This window comes from Bos taurus, chromosome 10 (genome assembly GCF_002263795.3).
Source record: "Bos taurus isolate L1 Dominette 01449 registration number 42190680 breed Hereford chromosome 10, ARS-UCD2.0, whole genome shotgun sequence".
NCBI classification, from domain to species: domain Eukaryota; kingdom Metazoa; phylum Chordata; class Mammalia; order Artiodactyla; family Bovidae; genus Bos; species Bos taurus.
This window is the reverse complement of record NC_037337.1, coordinates 58,952,419-58,969,939: the sequence shown is the minus strand read 5'-3', so window position 1 is coordinate 58,969,939 and position 17,521 is coordinate 58,952,419. Positions and strand designations below refer to the sequence as shown.

The 17,521-nt window shown below is 49.1% G+C and overlaps 1 protein-coding gene across 5 annotated transcripts in view; it reads left to right on the top strand.

Moving 5' to 3' along the window:
- The window catches only part of GLDN (gliomedin), a 60,564-nt gene that overhangs the window by 37,267 nt on the left and 5,776 nt on the right, over nucleotides 1-17,521 (top strand). For all 5 annotated transcript variants that reach the window (XM_059890860.1, XM_024998042.2, XM_002690925.6 and 2 more), the window contains 5 exons: nucleotides 6,524-6,661; nucleotides 8,891-9,028; nucleotides 12,340-12,423; nucleotides 13,967-14,092; nucleotides 15,093-15,243. In XM_059890860.1, coding sequence (XP_059746843.1) covers nucleotides 6,524-6,661; nucleotides 8,891-9,028; nucleotides 12,340-12,423; nucleotides 13,967-14,092; nucleotides 15,093-15,243 — 637 coding nt within the window. The remainder of the gene's footprint in view (nucleotides 1-6,523; nucleotides 6,662-8,890; nucleotides 9,029-12,339; nucleotides 12,424-13,966; nucleotides 14,093-15,092; nucleotides 15,244-17,521) is intronic.

Genomic DNA, 17,521 nt, shown 5'->3' with positions numbered 1-17,521 from the left:
AGAGCAAGGCAGACGGTGGCCCAAGTGGAGTGCACACACCTGCCAAGGCCCTGTTGGGGCAGCTAGGGGAGGGGGCGTACAGCCAGGTGAGGTGGGAGGCGGGGGCCAGGCCCTTCCAGAGCCTTCTGCATGGTGGTCTGGGTCTCTCTGCCAGCCACATGCAGGATGTGACCCTCAGGGCCAGGGTCATGGCCATGGAGAAGGAGGGGCCATCGTGTCAGCAGAGAGCTCCAGGATCTTTAGTGGTTTGGCAGGGAGGGTTGGGAGAGGGGAGGAGTGGGCATGCCTTCCAGAATGAGGGAACAACAAGTACTGTTTCCAAAAACAGGCTAAAGAGCCCATGTTCCACAGAGATAGGACTGGGTTAGGCTGTACACGTCTATGGGGTCACACAGAGTTGGGCACGACTGAAGCGACTTAGCAGCAGCAGCAGGCTGTGCACTCTAGCGGTGATCTCTTAACAATGGTATATATTAATAGCTGACATTCACTGTCAGGCACTCTACCAAGTGTGCTTTACATTTACCTCACTGAGTCTTCACAACAGTCCCAGGAGATGGGGATATTTGTGGGCCTTATTTTTCCAGATGAAGAAGTCTCATCTTTCCATTTTCCAAACAGGCCGGGGCCCTCGGTCAGGGCCTGTGCACCACTGTGCCCCCACCCATCCGTGACCTGGAGCAATCGCAGCTGATACCTCCTCCTCTTCAAGATCGCCCCTGACCTCCGTGTCTGGCCCCCGCCTCACCAGCTCAGTTACATCCCCTGCTCTCCTCCGAAGCATAGATCCCTCCCTGAACTCCTCTCCTCGTGTTGCTCGCTGATGTGCTAATGGTCTGGCCACCTAGGGAGAACGTGAGGTCCATGAGAACCAGGCTCCGGAGCCTGGTGCACCCAGTGAAGGCGGCAATCAAGTCATTGTTGAACTAGTGGACATAACATGCCCAGTGTCCAAAAGCTAGTAAGCATAAGAGGCAGGCTTGACTCCAGGCCTTGACTCCTGGACCCCTGTTCTTAAACACGACAGCACAGAACACTTCCAGGCTGGAGGGGGTTGAGTCCAAGAGGCATTACTGGAGGTGCTACAGAGCAGGAGCAGGGGGAAGGAAGCCTGGGCACTGGGAGCTAGTGCTATTGATTGTCTAAGGATGTTGCTGAGCCTCATTTGAGTCTCACCAGGAGGGTGGGAAGGCGCCAGCCCTTCAGAGAAGCCCTTAGGACACAGGCAGGACGCACAGTTCATCAAGTATCCACGTGTCAGGCAGAAAGAATTATCCCTGCTCTGCAAGCAGAAGGGAGCCAGGAAAGGCATTCTGGGCGCACCTGCCTTGAACTCTGACTGGCTTCGAGGGCCTGGGTCTCCTCACCTGTACACTGAGAAGCAGGGCTTCCAACAACTCTAACATGGCTTCCGGTTTTGAAACAGTCTGCTCCAGTGTTTGTCTGTGAGGGAGAGGCTGTGCCTTGTGCATCCTGTTGTTTGACACAGCTCTCAGCCAACCCCAGCTAAGGCTCAGTAAAGAACTGAGAGAACAGCAGGACATAGTTTCTGTCCATAAGGGCTTGCAGTCCTGTTGGAAGAGAAGATAGTTTATATACAGCATGAATTCTGTAACTGGTTATTCTGATATGAAGATGCTTTATACTGTACAGCAAGGAATGCTGCCAGAAGAAAACTTAATTGTGCAGATAATGGACAAATAGGATCCTGTATAGAGGATGAGTTGTACTGTAGAGTTAAGTGTAAAGGACAAGAGAGACGTGTGATCCACACCTTGGAAATAAATAGAGGGGAAATGGGGAGGGCAGTGCAAGGAGAGAAGGGAAAGGCCCTACTTGGAGGCACTGTTCGGGAGGCTGGCCCTGCCTATGAGAAGGGCCCCAGGTGAGGATGGGGTGCGGTGGGGAGGGAGCAGGGATTTTAGCTCTGTGTCTGCAGAAGGCAGCCGGGAGCCACTGTGGGCTCTTGAGAAGAAGACCAACCTAGTGATACCAGAGTTTAGAGCTCCAGACCAACAGTTGTTTCCAGGATATTGAAATATGAAGCTAACCCTCGCTTTCTGATCTTAGGAATGCTAAGAACAAGAGTGGAATAGGCCAGAGTCAGAGCTTGAAGTCTTGGTTTGGATCCCAGCTCTTCTGCTTACTAGCTGTGTGCACTTGGGCAAGTTACTTAATTGCCCTGTTTCCTCAACTGGAAAATGAGAATAGTAATAGTGTTTTTAGGAAGACTAAATTTATATATAAAATATATATAAATATATATCAAGTGCTTAGAATAGGGTCTGACACAGAGCAAGTGCTGCATTCATTTTAGATATTAGGTGGTGGTGTTGTTTCAAAGGGTGGGGAAGGAAATCTGAGTGGAAATGCCTACATTTGTTTGAAACCATCAACTTAGATTTAGAGAGAATTGGACTTAACCGTCGTCAGTTTTGCAAACAGCGTCCTTTCCGAAGTTTGACGTGCTGTGCCCCAAAACCAAGCATTTCTTTCTTTCCATCTGCCTCTCACTTTCTCACTCAAGAGTTAATGCTTTTGTGTTTTCTCTAAAAATTGAGTCCCCACAAAAACAGAAATAAACATCCTCCTCCTTATTCATCCCAGCCTTGGGTCTGGGTTTTGCATAACACCCTCAGCTCCCATCTCCTCCGCCTCAGTGGGTGACAGATGGTGCTACCAAAAATAAGATGTCCTCCTTCACCCCCTGCAGTGAAGATGGCGTTGACCCCAGTTGATCACACAACCCCAGACTCTAAAGCTAGGAAAATGACTTGTTTTGAGTGGGCACTGCCAACGGGAAAGGAAAACAGCAGAAAGCCACACCCAGCACCCGAGCAAGGCGAGCAGAGTCTGGCCTTTCTTCTCCTGCAGAATGTGCTGACTCCAAGCCTGCCAGCAGCCATGGGACAGACACTGCCCTGATCCAGGCCACTCAGTGTTTAGCAGTGTCCCTGCCCATATCCAAGTCGGGGAAGGCAGACAGTGCCACATCTGGCTCCTCTGCCAGCGATCGTGATGAGGTGGTGGTGTACTTCTGCATGCCATGGCCAGGGCACGGCCGAGGTGGTTGCACCAACCAAGAAGAGGGAAGACTCTGTGGAGGTGGCGAAGACTACATAAACAGAACGTCCCCTCCCCTTTCTTGAAGAAAGTGATCATGTGCACACACAGCTGAGCGTCAAAATACACCCGTGAGCAGAAGTCCTTAATATCCTGAGCACTAAACACCAGCCCCTGTGCATTATGACAGCTGTGAGAATGTTCTCCTGTTTCACACCTGGCCTTTTTGAGAAAGGGGGAAAATGCATAAAAGGAAGGAATAAAAGAAGAGGAAATCGAACGATGATGCCAAAGGCTCTTTGTGACTAGAATAAATGCTTGAAAAAGAAAACCCTCAAGTAACTAGAAGATACCATTTCCCTGAGCACTGCTGAATGTGAGTCACACGACACCTTTCGAAGGTGTCAGTTATCTTCGGGTGCATTGTGCTGGCTGGACTCTATGGCAACGTTCTCATCTTTTGTGTCCTTCAGATAATGTGCCAAATTGCCTATTTAAAATACTGACAAAAGAACGTCCGCTCGTGCAGAGGTCCCTGATTAAGGGCTTTTCAGTGAGTGAACCTCTTTCCAGAAAGATGTCCTGATAACTGTGGACAGAGGTGACCCCCCAGCCATGGGATCTCAGTGTGGTGTGAGAGATGCATTGTGGGACCTGCCTCAACCATGTCACTGACTCCACGGCACAGCCTCCAGTACCTACACTGCAGGCGCTTCCCTTGCTCTTCTTCACATGCTCTTCCACTGTGTCCCCAGCAATTCCATTGGCAGAAATTGAGCAAATGTTTCCCTGTTTGTTGCATTTTTTAACAGTGATCAACACTTTCAGGTTCTTTCATACACTGCTGTCTTCCTTGGGATGGTCTGTGTAGGCTCCCTTGAATCTAATAGAGCTTATCAGCCCCTTGGCATAGAGAAAAGGTGGTAGGAGTGCCAGTTGCACATTTTAGGGAACAATGGGCTAGGATGGCAGTGCAGGGTATTCCAGCGCCATCTGTGGTGTGACACGATTTATTAATAATAACCTCCCCATTGCTGCAAGGGCTTGAGAAGAGCCAATCAGGTGGGGTCGAGACGTGTTCAGGGTTGGATGGGAGGTTAATCTAAATGACCTCTAAGGTGCCTTCCTATCTGAAAGTCTATGATTCTCTTGGGATGGTTATATAGGAATCCTGTGTAGCTGGTAGGAAGTTGGGGGTGGGGATCAGAATTGGTTTTAAATCTGGAGGGAGGACAGTGGCGATGTCATAAAATGACAGTTGGGGAATGGGGACTTGCCAAGCTGGTGGGGCACTCAGCCAGAACCTTTAAGAAGGGGCTTGGGATTGGCCACATAATTAGAAAAAGCAATGAATCCTAAGGCCTCTTGGTTATAGAGGTTGAGAGAAACTGAAGTTTTTCACTGAAACTTGCCTCTGGCTCTTCTCTGTTGCCCAAAATCTCTGCCCCTTTGAAAAATATCTCTGTTGAGTGATATCTCCAGGAGGCTCTTGTCAAAATGAACAAACAGTGCCTGCAATGGGATATCATATTAATTTATTCATATCTGGCAGTACCTTTGCACATAGTAAGCAATCACTTTCCCTCTTAGTATCCCTAGGTGCTCCTAAGTTCTAGCAGCTTTTTAATAAATTTTCTAAAAGACAGTTTTAATGCATCCCTCTCCAATCTGTTTGCCTCTGTTTCTTTTTCTTTGCTTTATTGTACTTTATTTAAAGTGACAAGAATAGGTACCATTGTCTTGTTCCTGATCTTAGGGGGAAAGCATTCAGTCTTTCATTATTAGGGACGTTGTTGCTGTTGTTTAGTCACTCAGTCATGTCCGACTTTCTGTGACCCGATGGACTATAGCCCACCAGGCTCCTCTGTCCATGGCAAGAATACTGGAGTGGGTAGCCATGCCCTCCTCCCAGGGATCTTCCCGACCTGGGGATCATACCTGAGTCTCCTACATTGGCAGGAGAATTCTTTCCTATCTGAGTCACCAGGGAAGCTCCGGAGATGATGTTAGTTGTAGGTTCTTTTCACAGATGCCCTTTTTCATATTGAGGACATTTCCTTCTATTCCTAGTGTGATGAGAATTTTTATTCAGAATAGGTGTTGGATTTTATCAAATGTCTTTCCTATATCCATCAAGATGATCACGTAATTTTTTCCTTGCTTAAATTATTAATATGCTACATTACATTGACTAAATGATTCAGATTTTGAATTCTATCCTGGCAGGCAGTTAAGCTTACTGCTCAGTATTTTTAAGGTTTGTTATGATAGATCCACAGCAGCCTTGACTGTTGAGCTAATTTAGCCTCACTACTAAGACAACTCTTTCCAAGGACTCTATCTCACAGCCTGCCATTTTCTGAGATCCCTCTGCTTTGACTGGCGGGAATGAGGACCCTTCCCTGTTCAAGCTCTGAGAGCCATATAGTGAGTGGCTTTCTGTTCATTCTTTTCCCTGCCTGGTAGACTTTCACCTTATACAGACTATTACTCTGCCAAAGACTTGAGGAAACCCCTGGGAAGTTCACCAGAGCTCTTTCTACACAATAACCTCCTCTCTTATATTCTGTCCCATGAATCCCAGCCACCTTTATCTCCCCAAACTCTACTTTTTTGTCTCCTCACCTCAGCGAAGCTGCTGTGTGGAAGCTGCCATGAGTTGGGGCATCATATGATGCGTGAGATTGGCTTCCTTTCTCCCCAGCATCAGAATGCTGTGCTGCCCATTTTGCAATGCTGCAATGAGTCACTGCCTGATCTTGACTACTCCTAGTAGGACTGTGGTTCCTATAGTGATGTCTCCCTGTGGGCAGAGACAGAAATTTTGTCCATTACCTGTTGTTCACACTATCTCCTTCCTTCATAATGCTTGTCCTAAAGCAGTGTGACCTGTTTTGCTATTTTGCTTTAAAATATTTTGTATCCAAATGTCACAGAAAAGGGCATTGGAGATGGAATCAAGATTTTTGCTGCTCACTTTTCAGCCTCAGTTGTAAACCCTGTAGGCCTTATTTCCAATTTCTACCAAGTGAGAGTAAGGAAAACTGACCAGCCTACCACCCCAGTATTGTGAGGGATACACCAGATAATGCAGATGACAACATCCACTGTTCAAGGGCCTAACAAAATCCTCCAAGTGCTCAGCCTTCCCTCCTGGGGTGGGGAGGGCAGATTTCTGATGAGGCTTCCCCTTCTTTCTGCTCTCACTGTGACTGTCCCTCTTGGGGTTCACTCCTCTCTCCAACCTGTTGGCCCAGCAAAATGTCTCTAAAAAAAAGTCAACAGAACTACCTAGAAGTATATTCTTTCATGAATTTGTACCTTGCTGCTGTCCTAAAATGATTATGAAGTGTATGTATTTGGTTTTGCTTCACCTTAAAAACACAAAGCACAGTATTACAAAGTAGTATACCAGAATTTCCTGCACAACAGGCTCATAAATCTTTTTTTTTCCCTTCAGGGCCCCCTGGAGCCACAGGAACTCCAGGGGAAAAGGGAGACCCTGGTGAGCTGGGCTTGCCTGGAAGCGAGGGCCAAGCAGGGCAGAAGGGTGACAAGGGAGACAAAGGGGACGTGCCCAACGACGTGCTCCCCGCAGGTAAGGGGCTGGTGCTGCGGTCTCCCGGGGTGAATGGGCCCAGAAACCATCCTGGTTTCTTGTACCAGGGCTGCTCTGGGTCATCTCTCCTTATCTGCCCTAGATGCCCCTCTGTTTCATAGCACGTTTTACAGTCCTGTGCTTTTGACAGGGAGAAAACCATGTGTAATGTAAGCCCAATGTTGGTAAGACCAAATCTGAGATCTAAGCATAAGCAGTTGAGATAAAGCACCATGCCATAGTTGGATGGATTTCAGATGAAGGAAACTTCCTTTTCCCAAATATCTGTTAAATCCAGCACAATCCAGAACAAGAGAAGTGAGAAATTTCAAAGGACAACAGACAGAAAGTACAAGCTTCAGAGTTGAGCTCAGGCCATCTTCAGCCCCTTATCCTAAGATTCTTAACATAGGATTGAGGCAAACATGATTGCTGATCTTCTTTATCTGGTTTCCAGCCCAGGTTAAAAGCAGGTAATTGATGTCTGTGGCACAGCAAGCTTCAGAAAGGCAATAACATGGTGGAAAGAGTAAGTGACGGCTGATGGTCATGGAGGAGGAAGAGGCAGAATTTTAAAAGCACTTTACTTTGGGGACCATTTGTACTAGAAAAGCATAACTATCCTATTCGTGTGTTCAATAAGCATTTTTGAATATCAGAGAACACCATTTATGAATTAGGGACTTTGCTATAACAGCTGAAAATGGTAATATGAAAATGAGTAAGACATGATATCTATTCTCGAGAAGCCAGGATGATAGATGTTCAGGACAGTGACCCAGAATCAGTGTCCCATCCAGCTTTCAAAATTTCTTGGGCACCTGCCATTTACCAGGTACTGTGTAAAGATCAAAGCACCCAGGAAAAATCAAATTGGGTTTAGCATGCCTTATTCCAAAAAAAAGGAGGTTGTGCACAAAATATGTAAGATTTAAGAGGTGTTTTGACAGGATTCATATATGTGTGTGTGTGTGTGTGAATATATTTTGAAACTATAAGATCATGTTATATTCAGTTATATGGGAAAGCTACACATCCAGAATGTCACACACCCCTATATTACCAAACAAATGAGGGTGACCTCAAAGCATTCAGGAAAGCAGCAGCTCTGAGTGTACTCCAACTCTAGAGACCAGGCCAGAGCTCAGTGTGTCCTCTGGCCAGAGGGCAGAGAAGGAATAGGAGGGCTGGACCACATCTGCCATGATCTCTGCCCTTTCGGCTGGGGGCTTAGAACCACCCTCAGCCTCTGTGACTCCTGCTTGCCCCTTCAGTTCTAAAGCAGCTGAAAAGACCTATTTGGTGGGGCTGGGAAGAGGCAGCTAAAGAGATCTCAGATCAACAGTCAGCCCAGGAAAGGCGTGTAGAACCAAAGGACTGAATATCCCAGACTAGCGGCATCTTTATGCAAATTGCAGAACCAAAGGCCCCTGCAAAGGGCTGTACCCACACCGCCACCTGAAGTTAGAAGTGTGTAGTGACTCCACCTGCTGATGTGTAGGGAAACCAACCATCAGAGCACTCACCCTGGTGACCTCAGTGGGTTCTCACAGGGCAGGGCAGGGAGTATGAGACTCTGGAAATGAAGAACCAGTCTCAGAGGGATACACTGCCTGCCCAAGGTCACAAAGCTGGACAGCCGCCCCCGATCTCTTCCACAGCATGGAGCAGTGTCTCTCATGCCTGGAAGCATCCTTGGAGGTTTTTAAAACTACAGATGATCAGCTTCCCCATCATTTTGATGAAGTGATCTGGGATGGGGTCCAGGCATTATAATTGTATTTGAGCTCCTTGGGTGATTTTAATAAACAGTCAGGGTTGAGATCTCCCAACATCAGCCAAGAAGAAGAGGATGAGCTAAAGAGTGAGACAGCCCTGAGTGTTGGGGTGGGGGGCAGCTCTGCTCCAGCTGTGACCTGGGGCAAAGCCCTGAACATTCCTGAGACCCGGGTCACCCGAGGAGCTGCTGGTACTGCCTCACAGAGTACTTGGGAGAGACAAAGGGAAGATTTCTAAAATTCCCAGCACAGTTCCTGGCACCTAGTTGAAACTTAGCACCTTCTGTGGGAGCTCCCTTGACCCTGTGTGAGTGAGTGCTGGAGGACCACTGTCCAGGATTTGGCCAGCTTCCCTGGAGCGGCTCCATCTCCTTTTCCCCTGTGTGGAACCCATCTCTGCTTACAGCTCTCTAATCAACTCCCACCCCTGCTTCTCTCTCTCTTTCTCCAGGTGCCAAAGGTGACCAAGGCCCACCTGGCCCACCTGGCCCACCTGGGCCCCCAGGCCCTCCGGGTCCTCCAGGTCCCCCTGGAAGCAGAAGATCCAAAGGCCCTCGGCAGCCAAACATGTTCAACGGCCAGTGCCCAGGTCACACACCCCTGCCCTAGGGAGCTACCTCTTCAGTGAACAATCCCAAGCTCTCAGGCTTCACCCAGATTTTGTGACCAGATTGTTTTAATAAGGGGAGATTTTACCCAAAGCGAGTATTCCCTCCCCTTCTCCACCGACCTGGGAGGCCTGAACAGCCTGCCCAGGTTAAGGACTGGTGGCAGGTTTAGAATTGGGCCTCCTGCCTCCTGCCCTCATCCCTCTTCCTTCACTTGAGCTAGTCGCTCAATCATGTCCACCTCTTGGCGACCCCATGGACTATACCCTGCCAGGCTCCACCATGGAATTCTCCAGGCAAGATTACTGGATGTGGTAGCTATTCCCTTCTCCAGGGGATCTTCTTGACCCAGGGATCAAACTTAGGTCTCCTATTTGGCAGGTGGATTCTCTATAAAGGCTGAGCCATCACCAGACTATTCCTCTTTCTTGCCAAATCCACCATCTCTGGAGCATGGAGGGCTTGACTGATGTTGGAGGGATGGAGACGATGGGGAAATTCAGATCATCTAACTCCCCATAGATACCCCAGTACTGCCATCACCACCTCTAAGCTTTGCTAACAATGCTAGCGATGTTGTAGGCATAGGGCTAAGTGCTCAGTTCATTTAATTCTACACTAGCCCTAAGATATAGGAGTCGTATTCTGACCAGTTCACAGATACAAAGCTGAAACCCCAGGGAGCTACGTGGTCTGTCCATGGTCACTCAGTTAGTCAGCAACAGCTGGGATTCAAACCCCAGTGTGCCTGCCTGAAAGCCCCTGCTTGGAGCATTTTCCTTTCGGAGACAGAAATCCACACGTTGAGAATAAGCCAACAAAGGGCAGTTCATTTCAGTCACTCAGTCGTGTCCGACTTTGCGACCCCATGGACGACAGCATACAAGGCCTCCCTGTCCATCACCAGCTCCCAGAGTTTACTCAAACTATGTCCATTGAGTCGGTGATGTCATCCAACCATCTCATCCTCTGTTGTCCCCTTCTCCTCCCTCCCTCAATCTTTCCCAGCATCAGGGTCTTTTCAAATGAGTCAGCTTTTCGCATCAGGTGGCCAAACTATTGGAGTTTCAGCTTCAACATCAGTCCTTCCAATGAATATTCAGGACTGATTTCCTTTAGGATAATCTGGTTGGATCTCCTTGCAGTCCAAGGGACTCTCAAAGAGTCTTCTGCAATACCACAGTTCAAAAGCATCAATTCTTTGATGCTCAGCTTTCTTTAAGGTCCAACTCTCACATCCATACATGACCACTGGAAAAACCATAGCCTTGACTAGACGGACCTTTCTTGGCAAAGTAATGCAAGGGCGCCTGATCTCTGGCAGGCCTGGGCGGCTTGTTCTTTGGCCAGTTGTGACAGGGGTGGCCATGGGGTTGAGAGCTAAGAAGAAATCAAGGGCCGAGTTAATGAAAAGTCCTTCTCAGATGCTGCTATAACTTCTCCACACAGAGATGTTCAGGGACTTATTCCCCTAACTTGGGCCATGAGGAGGCACAACTGGATGCCTGGCTTCCTGGCAAGCAGAGAAGAGGGTCCTGACTGGGGTTTCTTTCTCACTTGCTGTGGATTTCTCCACCACTTTCCTAAACACTCTTTCATTCTGTCTGGTGCACTGTTCTTTCTGGAAGATGTTTGGGTTGCGGGGCGCACACACTCAGTTTCAGAGTGGGTGAATCTGAGCTTTCAGAGATGTCACCATCACGCCCAGTAAATGGAGCCTGATTATGACCCTGCCCAGCAGTGAGCAGGCTGTTAATTCAATACCACCCTTTCCCTTAGCATCAGCCCTTTGTTCAGCCTCCCTGGGGGTGCAGGCTGAGCGGAACCATCCCCTGAGAGGAGGGGAAGTCTGGCCCTGCTTCTGTGGAATTCGGACTTGCCAGAGGCTCTGTCAGCAGTGAGAGGGGTGCTGGAGAGGTGCCCTCCCAGCCTAGCCTGTCTGCTAAGAGGCTGGTCGGCAGGAGTTGGGCTTCAGGGTTGTGAAAACTGCTTTAAAAGAGAGGCCATTTCCTTCTGCTGTGCCTCCCAGGAGTGAGTCCTGGCTGCCAGGCATCCAGCATCTGAGCTTGGCCCTCGCTCCTGCTCCTCCTGTCCCTTTCCTTTAATCCCGTCCCACCCCCTCAGCTTCAGAAGCTGGTGGGTAGGTCCTGCACGAGTTAATGAGACCCCTTTTTCAGACTAAGAATGGGAGGGTCTCTCTGTCCCTCTCTGTGCGAAGCCCAGGCCTCTAAGTGGAAACTCAGGGGGGAACTTGAGAGGCAGGATTGTGTGTGGGGAGTCTAACAGCCCCGAGACTGCTCTCATCCATGGCAGAAGGGCTTCAGAGAGACAGGGCTCATCCAGCTAAAGGAACATTTGAGAAGAGCCTCCCTATTTTACTGATAAAGACACCTCTCTAGTTTATTCTGTGTGTTTCCCTAGCGACAGTGGAGGTACTCCTTTCTATCTAGCAACCACAGGTGATTGGAAACCCTCAGAATTTGCCTAGGGAAGTGGAGTCCTGGCCTTTCCCAGAAAGCCCGATTTGCTGAGACCTGCTGCCAGCCGGTCTGTGCCTTCTCATCTCCACACTGGCCACACTACCCCTGCCTTCTGTCCTGCTTCTGCCACCTGAGCCACCTCTTCACCAAAGGTCTGAGTTCAGCCCATTTGCTAAGGAAGATGAATCTATGCTTAGTCATAGCCTCAAAACAACTGTGAATCAGGTGCCCCTCAAGGGCCTGGGTCCCACAGGTCTTCGAGCGGAAAAAAACAGATGGAAAATGGGGAGGGGAAAGGGGCCCCGACCTCTCTGGTCTGGGCTGTCTCTAGGCTTATTCTTCCTCTGCTCCCTGGCAGTTCAGGAAGACAGGATGAAATGGGCCACCCCATCATGAGGCTGCTCCCTCATCCCCATCAACTTCCCTGAGGGTGAAAATCCCTCCAGAAAATACAAACTGTGATAGATTCCCACCTGCCCAGAGTGGCCAGGAACGTGTCAGTAAGCCTTCCCCACCTCCCCCAGATTGTTGAGAGTTAGGATAGCTGACTCAGGTGACATTTTCCTATTATTGACATCCTCTCAAGATTGTACAGTCTTAGCAACTATGACCATGAAATGCTTGTTGGGAACTCACCAGGCAGAGGAAAAAAAATTGGAAGCATATGAGTTGGTGCTTAAAAGCAAGCAAGCAAAAACCAAGGATGCTTATGAACTCGAATCTGGAATAAGGTGGCAGAAAGCACCAGTTATAAACTTATACACATCTCACCGTGCCAACTGCATTTGCTCTGATTATCTTTGTTGTTTTAGGTGAGACATGTGCTGTACCAAATGATGACACCTTGGTTGGAAAAACTGATGAGAAAGTCAGTGAACACCATTCCCCACAAGCAGGTACAGAAACAAAGCATCCTGTTTATTTTTTTAATTATTTGTGCATGGGTCTGCGTTGCTGCATACAGGCTTTCTGCAGCAGCGGGGGCTACTGTCTAGTTGCGATGAAAGGACTTCTCGTCGTGGCGCCTTCTCTTGTTGTGGAGCACAGGCTCCACGTGCACTGGCTTCAGTAGTTGTGTTGCACAGGCTCAGTGGTTGTGGCTCGAGGGCTGCAGAGTGTGGGCTCAGTAGTTGTGGTACACGGGCTTAGTTGCTCTGCGGCATGTGGCATCTTCCCGGACCAGGGGTCGAACCTGTGTTCCCTGCATTGGCAGGCAGGTTATTACCCACTGGAACCATCAGGGAAGTCCCAAAGCATCCTGTTTTAAAACTCAGAAATCAGATACCTTAAAGTCATATGAACTAAAAAAATAAAATCAGCACAATGTGAGAGTTGTGAGTCATGTTTCTTTTGTTGCAAAATGAGGACTACAGCCCAGGAGAAAGCGTTTCAGGTAGCTCTGAGAAACTGCTCCAGAGCAGTAGGGGGAAAGGTCAGTATATATGTGATTTTGGTGAAGGAGGAGTACATGCAATCTAGCACATGTTTTTTGCAGAAGGTTTCTGCAAGTCACATGGAGCAGTCATCCCCATGAAGGATTTGGGTGCTTTTCTAGACACTTAGAAAGTGAAAGCGTTAGTCTCTCAGTCATGTCTGACTCTTTGTGCCCCATGGACTGTAGCCAGCCAGGCTTCTCTGTCCATGGAATTCTCAGACAGGAATACTGGGGTGGATTACCATTTCCTTCTCCAGGGTATCTCCCTACCCAAGGATAGAACCCAGGTCTCCCACATGGCAGGCAGATTCTTTACTGTCTGAGCCACCATATGAAGAGATACATGACTTCAGTTCAGTTCAGGTCAGTTGCTCAGTCGTGTCCGACTCTTTGTGACCCCATGGACTGCACCATGCCAGGCTTCCCTGTCCATCACCAACTCCCAGAGTTTACTCAAACTCATGTCCATTGAGTTATCACCACACAAGTGATGCCATCCAACCATCTCATCCTCTGTCGTCCCCTTCTCCTCCTGCCTTCAATCTTTCCCAGCATCAGGGTCTTTTCCATTGAGTTAGTTCTTCATATCAGGTGGCCAGAGAACTGGAGCTTCAGCTTCAGCATCAGTCCTTCCAATGAATATTCAGGACTGATCTCCTTTAGGATGGACTGGTTGGATCTCCTTGCAGTCCAAGGGACTCTTCTCCAACATCACAGTTCAAAAGCATCAATTCTTCGGCCTGGGCTCATAAAATCAGCTCCTGAAAATATCTAACTATCTGAAGACTTGTTCTACCAGTCCCCCACTCCCGCATCCACTGAGGACAGAGTGCCTCATTTCTGCTCTCCACCCTTAGCTCCTTGCAGGGGATGTGGAAAGTCAGCAGCTGCATCAGCACATGATTTAATCCTTGTAGAGGTAGAGGGCAAGTGCCAATGGCAACTGCCAATTTGTAGGTGACAGTCATAATTGGGAGGTGAGTAACTTTCTCTTCTTTTGATAGAATCCATGATCACATCCATTGGAAGTCCAATACAAGTGTTGAAAGTTAAAGAGACGTTTGGGACTTGGATAAGAGAGTCTGCTAACAAGAGTGATGAACGCATCTGGGTGACTGAACATTTCTCAGGTGCTTTTACTTGGCGGATGAGCCATATCTCTGCTGTAATTTTATATTTCCTTTGTTGCCTCCCTTCAGGCTTATCCTGTTTCTGTGTCTGAAATCCTTGCTCATTGGTGTCACAGAATTGCTTTTTTTTAATTTTAGAAAGCCCAAATGAGTGGGCAGAATGCTGCTCTCAGTTGAGCACATTGGTGACAAACCTCACAGTTCAGATAAGAGGGACGTGACCAGGGTGCCTCAACTGCAGCTTTTTGGCAAAGTGTCCAGGAGGAAACAAATAGCATCCTGACTGATAAACCCTTTATAAACCCTGAAACCATAATGAAGAAGAAATGCCAGAGACAATTTTTATTTTTATTTTTTTTTGCACAGGCTATCTTTCTTTAAGGAGAATCCTTTTGGCCACTTTTCTCACATACCACAGTATCTGAGAGCCCAGGGGAGTGGGTGAGGTACCATCTCGAAGGTCTACTGCATCACACTGTCCCAAACAGATGTGGTCAGGCATTGCAGTGGCCCCATGCCAGAAGAGGCCTGGCCATGCCGACTAGTCAGAGCAATAGCTCAGACATGCTACTTTGGTCTCATCCAGGCTCACTCATCAGCTGGCAGTAACTGTCCAGATGACCAGCTGAAAGGGAACCTGTGACTCTAACGGGAAGAGCAAGGCACAGAGGCAGCATGGCCCCCTTGGAGTGCAGTGGTGGGAGGTGACCGCACAGGTGCTCTTCACGATGCAGGCCTGTGGCAGAAAAGTTGATGAAATTGTAGGGGAGGGCGTGATACCATTTTCCTGGGAGGAGCAAAGGCAACTCTGGTTACTGTGTTCAAAAGATGGTTCAGGAATCCACGGAAGAGAATTGGCCTTAGGGTTTGGGAGCCTGGGATCTTGAAACTGGACAAGGACCCTTGCGGGATGTCTGACTCTCACCTTCTGTCCTTTTAGCCCTCCTCCCCCAGCTCACCTCCAAGCTGTGACTGCCTTTCCCTGGTTTCCCTCCTACAGGCATCAGGGTGAAGGAGTTCGAAGACCAGCCCTCACTGCTGAACGGCAGTTACACGCTCATCCACCTCCCGTACTATTTCCACGGCTGTGGGCACACTGTTCACAACAACTCTCTCTACTACCACAAGGGAGGCTCCAACACCATAGTGAGGTGAGTCCTTCAGGGCCCCGCTGCCCCTCCTCGCCCATCCCAGCTGGTACCTACTGTGCGTGGCACTTCAGTCATACTTCAGCTACTTAAGGGAAGGGACTGTGGTTCTACCCTCTATGTTCCCGGGGCCTGGCGCACAGCCAGAGGTCAGTCAGGGTTTGCTGACTGAATGAACCGCAGGCCACAAGGAGTGAGCCCCCATTGCATTTATTGCTCGTCTGGAACCAAGTGTAAGTTCAGGGCCAGAGAGAAGGAAGCTGGGAGTGACTGGGGGTGGCAGGGGTCGGGGGCGGAAGCTTTCTCATCCTTTGGGGAAAAAAGAGCAGAATCCAGGCCTCCCTCTGGCAGGAAGGTGTCACACCCCCAAATCGGTTTTGTTCTGAAAACTGTTGGGTGTGAAGAATTTCATGTCACAGCTGAGATCTCTGAGGACTAGAGACTGCAAGGCCTTCAGGTGGTTCTGTCATCCTGACAGAGCCCTCACCAAGCCACCTCCACACGCCCTCCATCTTCCCATGGGCAGGAGAGGTGGCCACGCCACCCAGGTAGTCGGGGCCCAGGACAGCAGCCCAGGCTTCCTGGCTCCGCACAAGAATTGCTAAAGGTTGTCTGCATGGCTCAAGAAGACATCAAGTGCTGGGCTTTAGAGGCAGACATCATCTTGGGCAAATCAAGGGAGCAGTGAACGCAATCAAGTTCCAACCCTCCCACCTACTTATTTGTGAGCTTAGAGGAGAGACACCACTTCCGGTGACTTCCATGCCCTCACTACAAATGGAAAGATGGATGAGAACCTCTGCAGCCCTCCAACTGTACTCCCATTGGAAATGACAATTCCAGTGTTATGAAAGCTGTGGTCCTCATCATTCCAAACAAGAGACCTGCATCTTGAGGGAGGACTGGATTCCTCCATGGGCACGGGCTTGCTAGTACATCATGCAGTCAAACCAGCCACGTCAGACACACATGTCAGCCGTGGCTGGAGGCACCCCCCTCCTGTGCCTCTGCACCACCTCCCATCCTGGGCTCCCTCAGCACCTCAGCACCTCCTGGCTACCTCATCTAGACAGAATCTTGTGCTAAAAGAAAAAGATAACTGGCCCGCCACCCATTCACAAGCCCTCTCTCCCCACACACACTGCTTTCTGTGACATTTGTTCTCATTCAGTCCCTGCATGTGCATGTGTGCTAAGTCGCTTCAGTTGTGTCTGACTCTTTGCGACCCCATGGACTGTAGCCTGCCAGCCTCCTCTGTCCATGGGATTCTCTAGGCAAGAATACTGGAGTGGATTGCCATTCTCTCTTCCAGGGGATCTTCCCAACCCAGCAATCCAACACACATCTCTTTTGTCTCCTGCATTGGCAGCGGGTTCTTTACCACTAGGAAGCCTTGTGGCTGCCATATATGTAGAGCCACCCAGGTGGCACAGTGGTAAAGAATCCACCTGCCAAACAGGTTCAATCAAAGCTGGTTCGATCCCTGGGTCGGGAAGATCCCCTGTAGAAGGGAATGGCTACCCACTCCAGTATTCTCGCCTGGGAGATCCCTTGGACAGAGGAGCCTGGTGGGCTACAGTCCATGGGGTCGCAAAAGAGTCACACATGACTGAGCAACTGAGAGCAGTTACGTGGGGTATTCTGGGGTGAATGAGGCCCAGAGGAGGATTGGCCACCCTAAGAAAGAGTGGCTTCTAATGGCACTAAGCTTGTGTGAGGTTAGAACAACTGTACTGGGGCCCTGCTCCAGTGCCTGACTACAGTCTGGGAGGAGAATTGGAGGCAGACTGGAATTAGACCCTGTTTTTGCTGGGAGAGACGAGCCTCATCAAGAAAAGCAACTGTCAGTGCCAGTACCAGACAGGGACAGTCCTGAATCCCTGGCATTCAGAGGAAGGGGAGCCCTGAAAGCAGAGATGAGCATGAAAGACCTTCTCAAGCCCTCACTCTTGTCTAGTTTCTTTTCCAATTTACTTCAGGATTTCTTAACTGGCTTCGAGCTTGCTGTACTCCGGTGCATCCCCGCAGCTTCGCACCTGTCACAGTTCTGCTGCTGCTCAATGGCGCCTCCTAGTGCTTTTCTTTTTGTTTAGCCTTGAGTCCCTGAATTTTCATTCCTGAAGCTGAATCAAAATCCACTTTTGCTCTGATGTAGATTTGGAGTCTGCCAAATCAAACAGCCTCCAGGAGCTGAGGGGCATGGGGTTTCACGCCGTCACTTCATTGATCTACTTGCTTACCAAAGAAAGAAAAGTGACTTTACAGCCATGACTTTGCTACT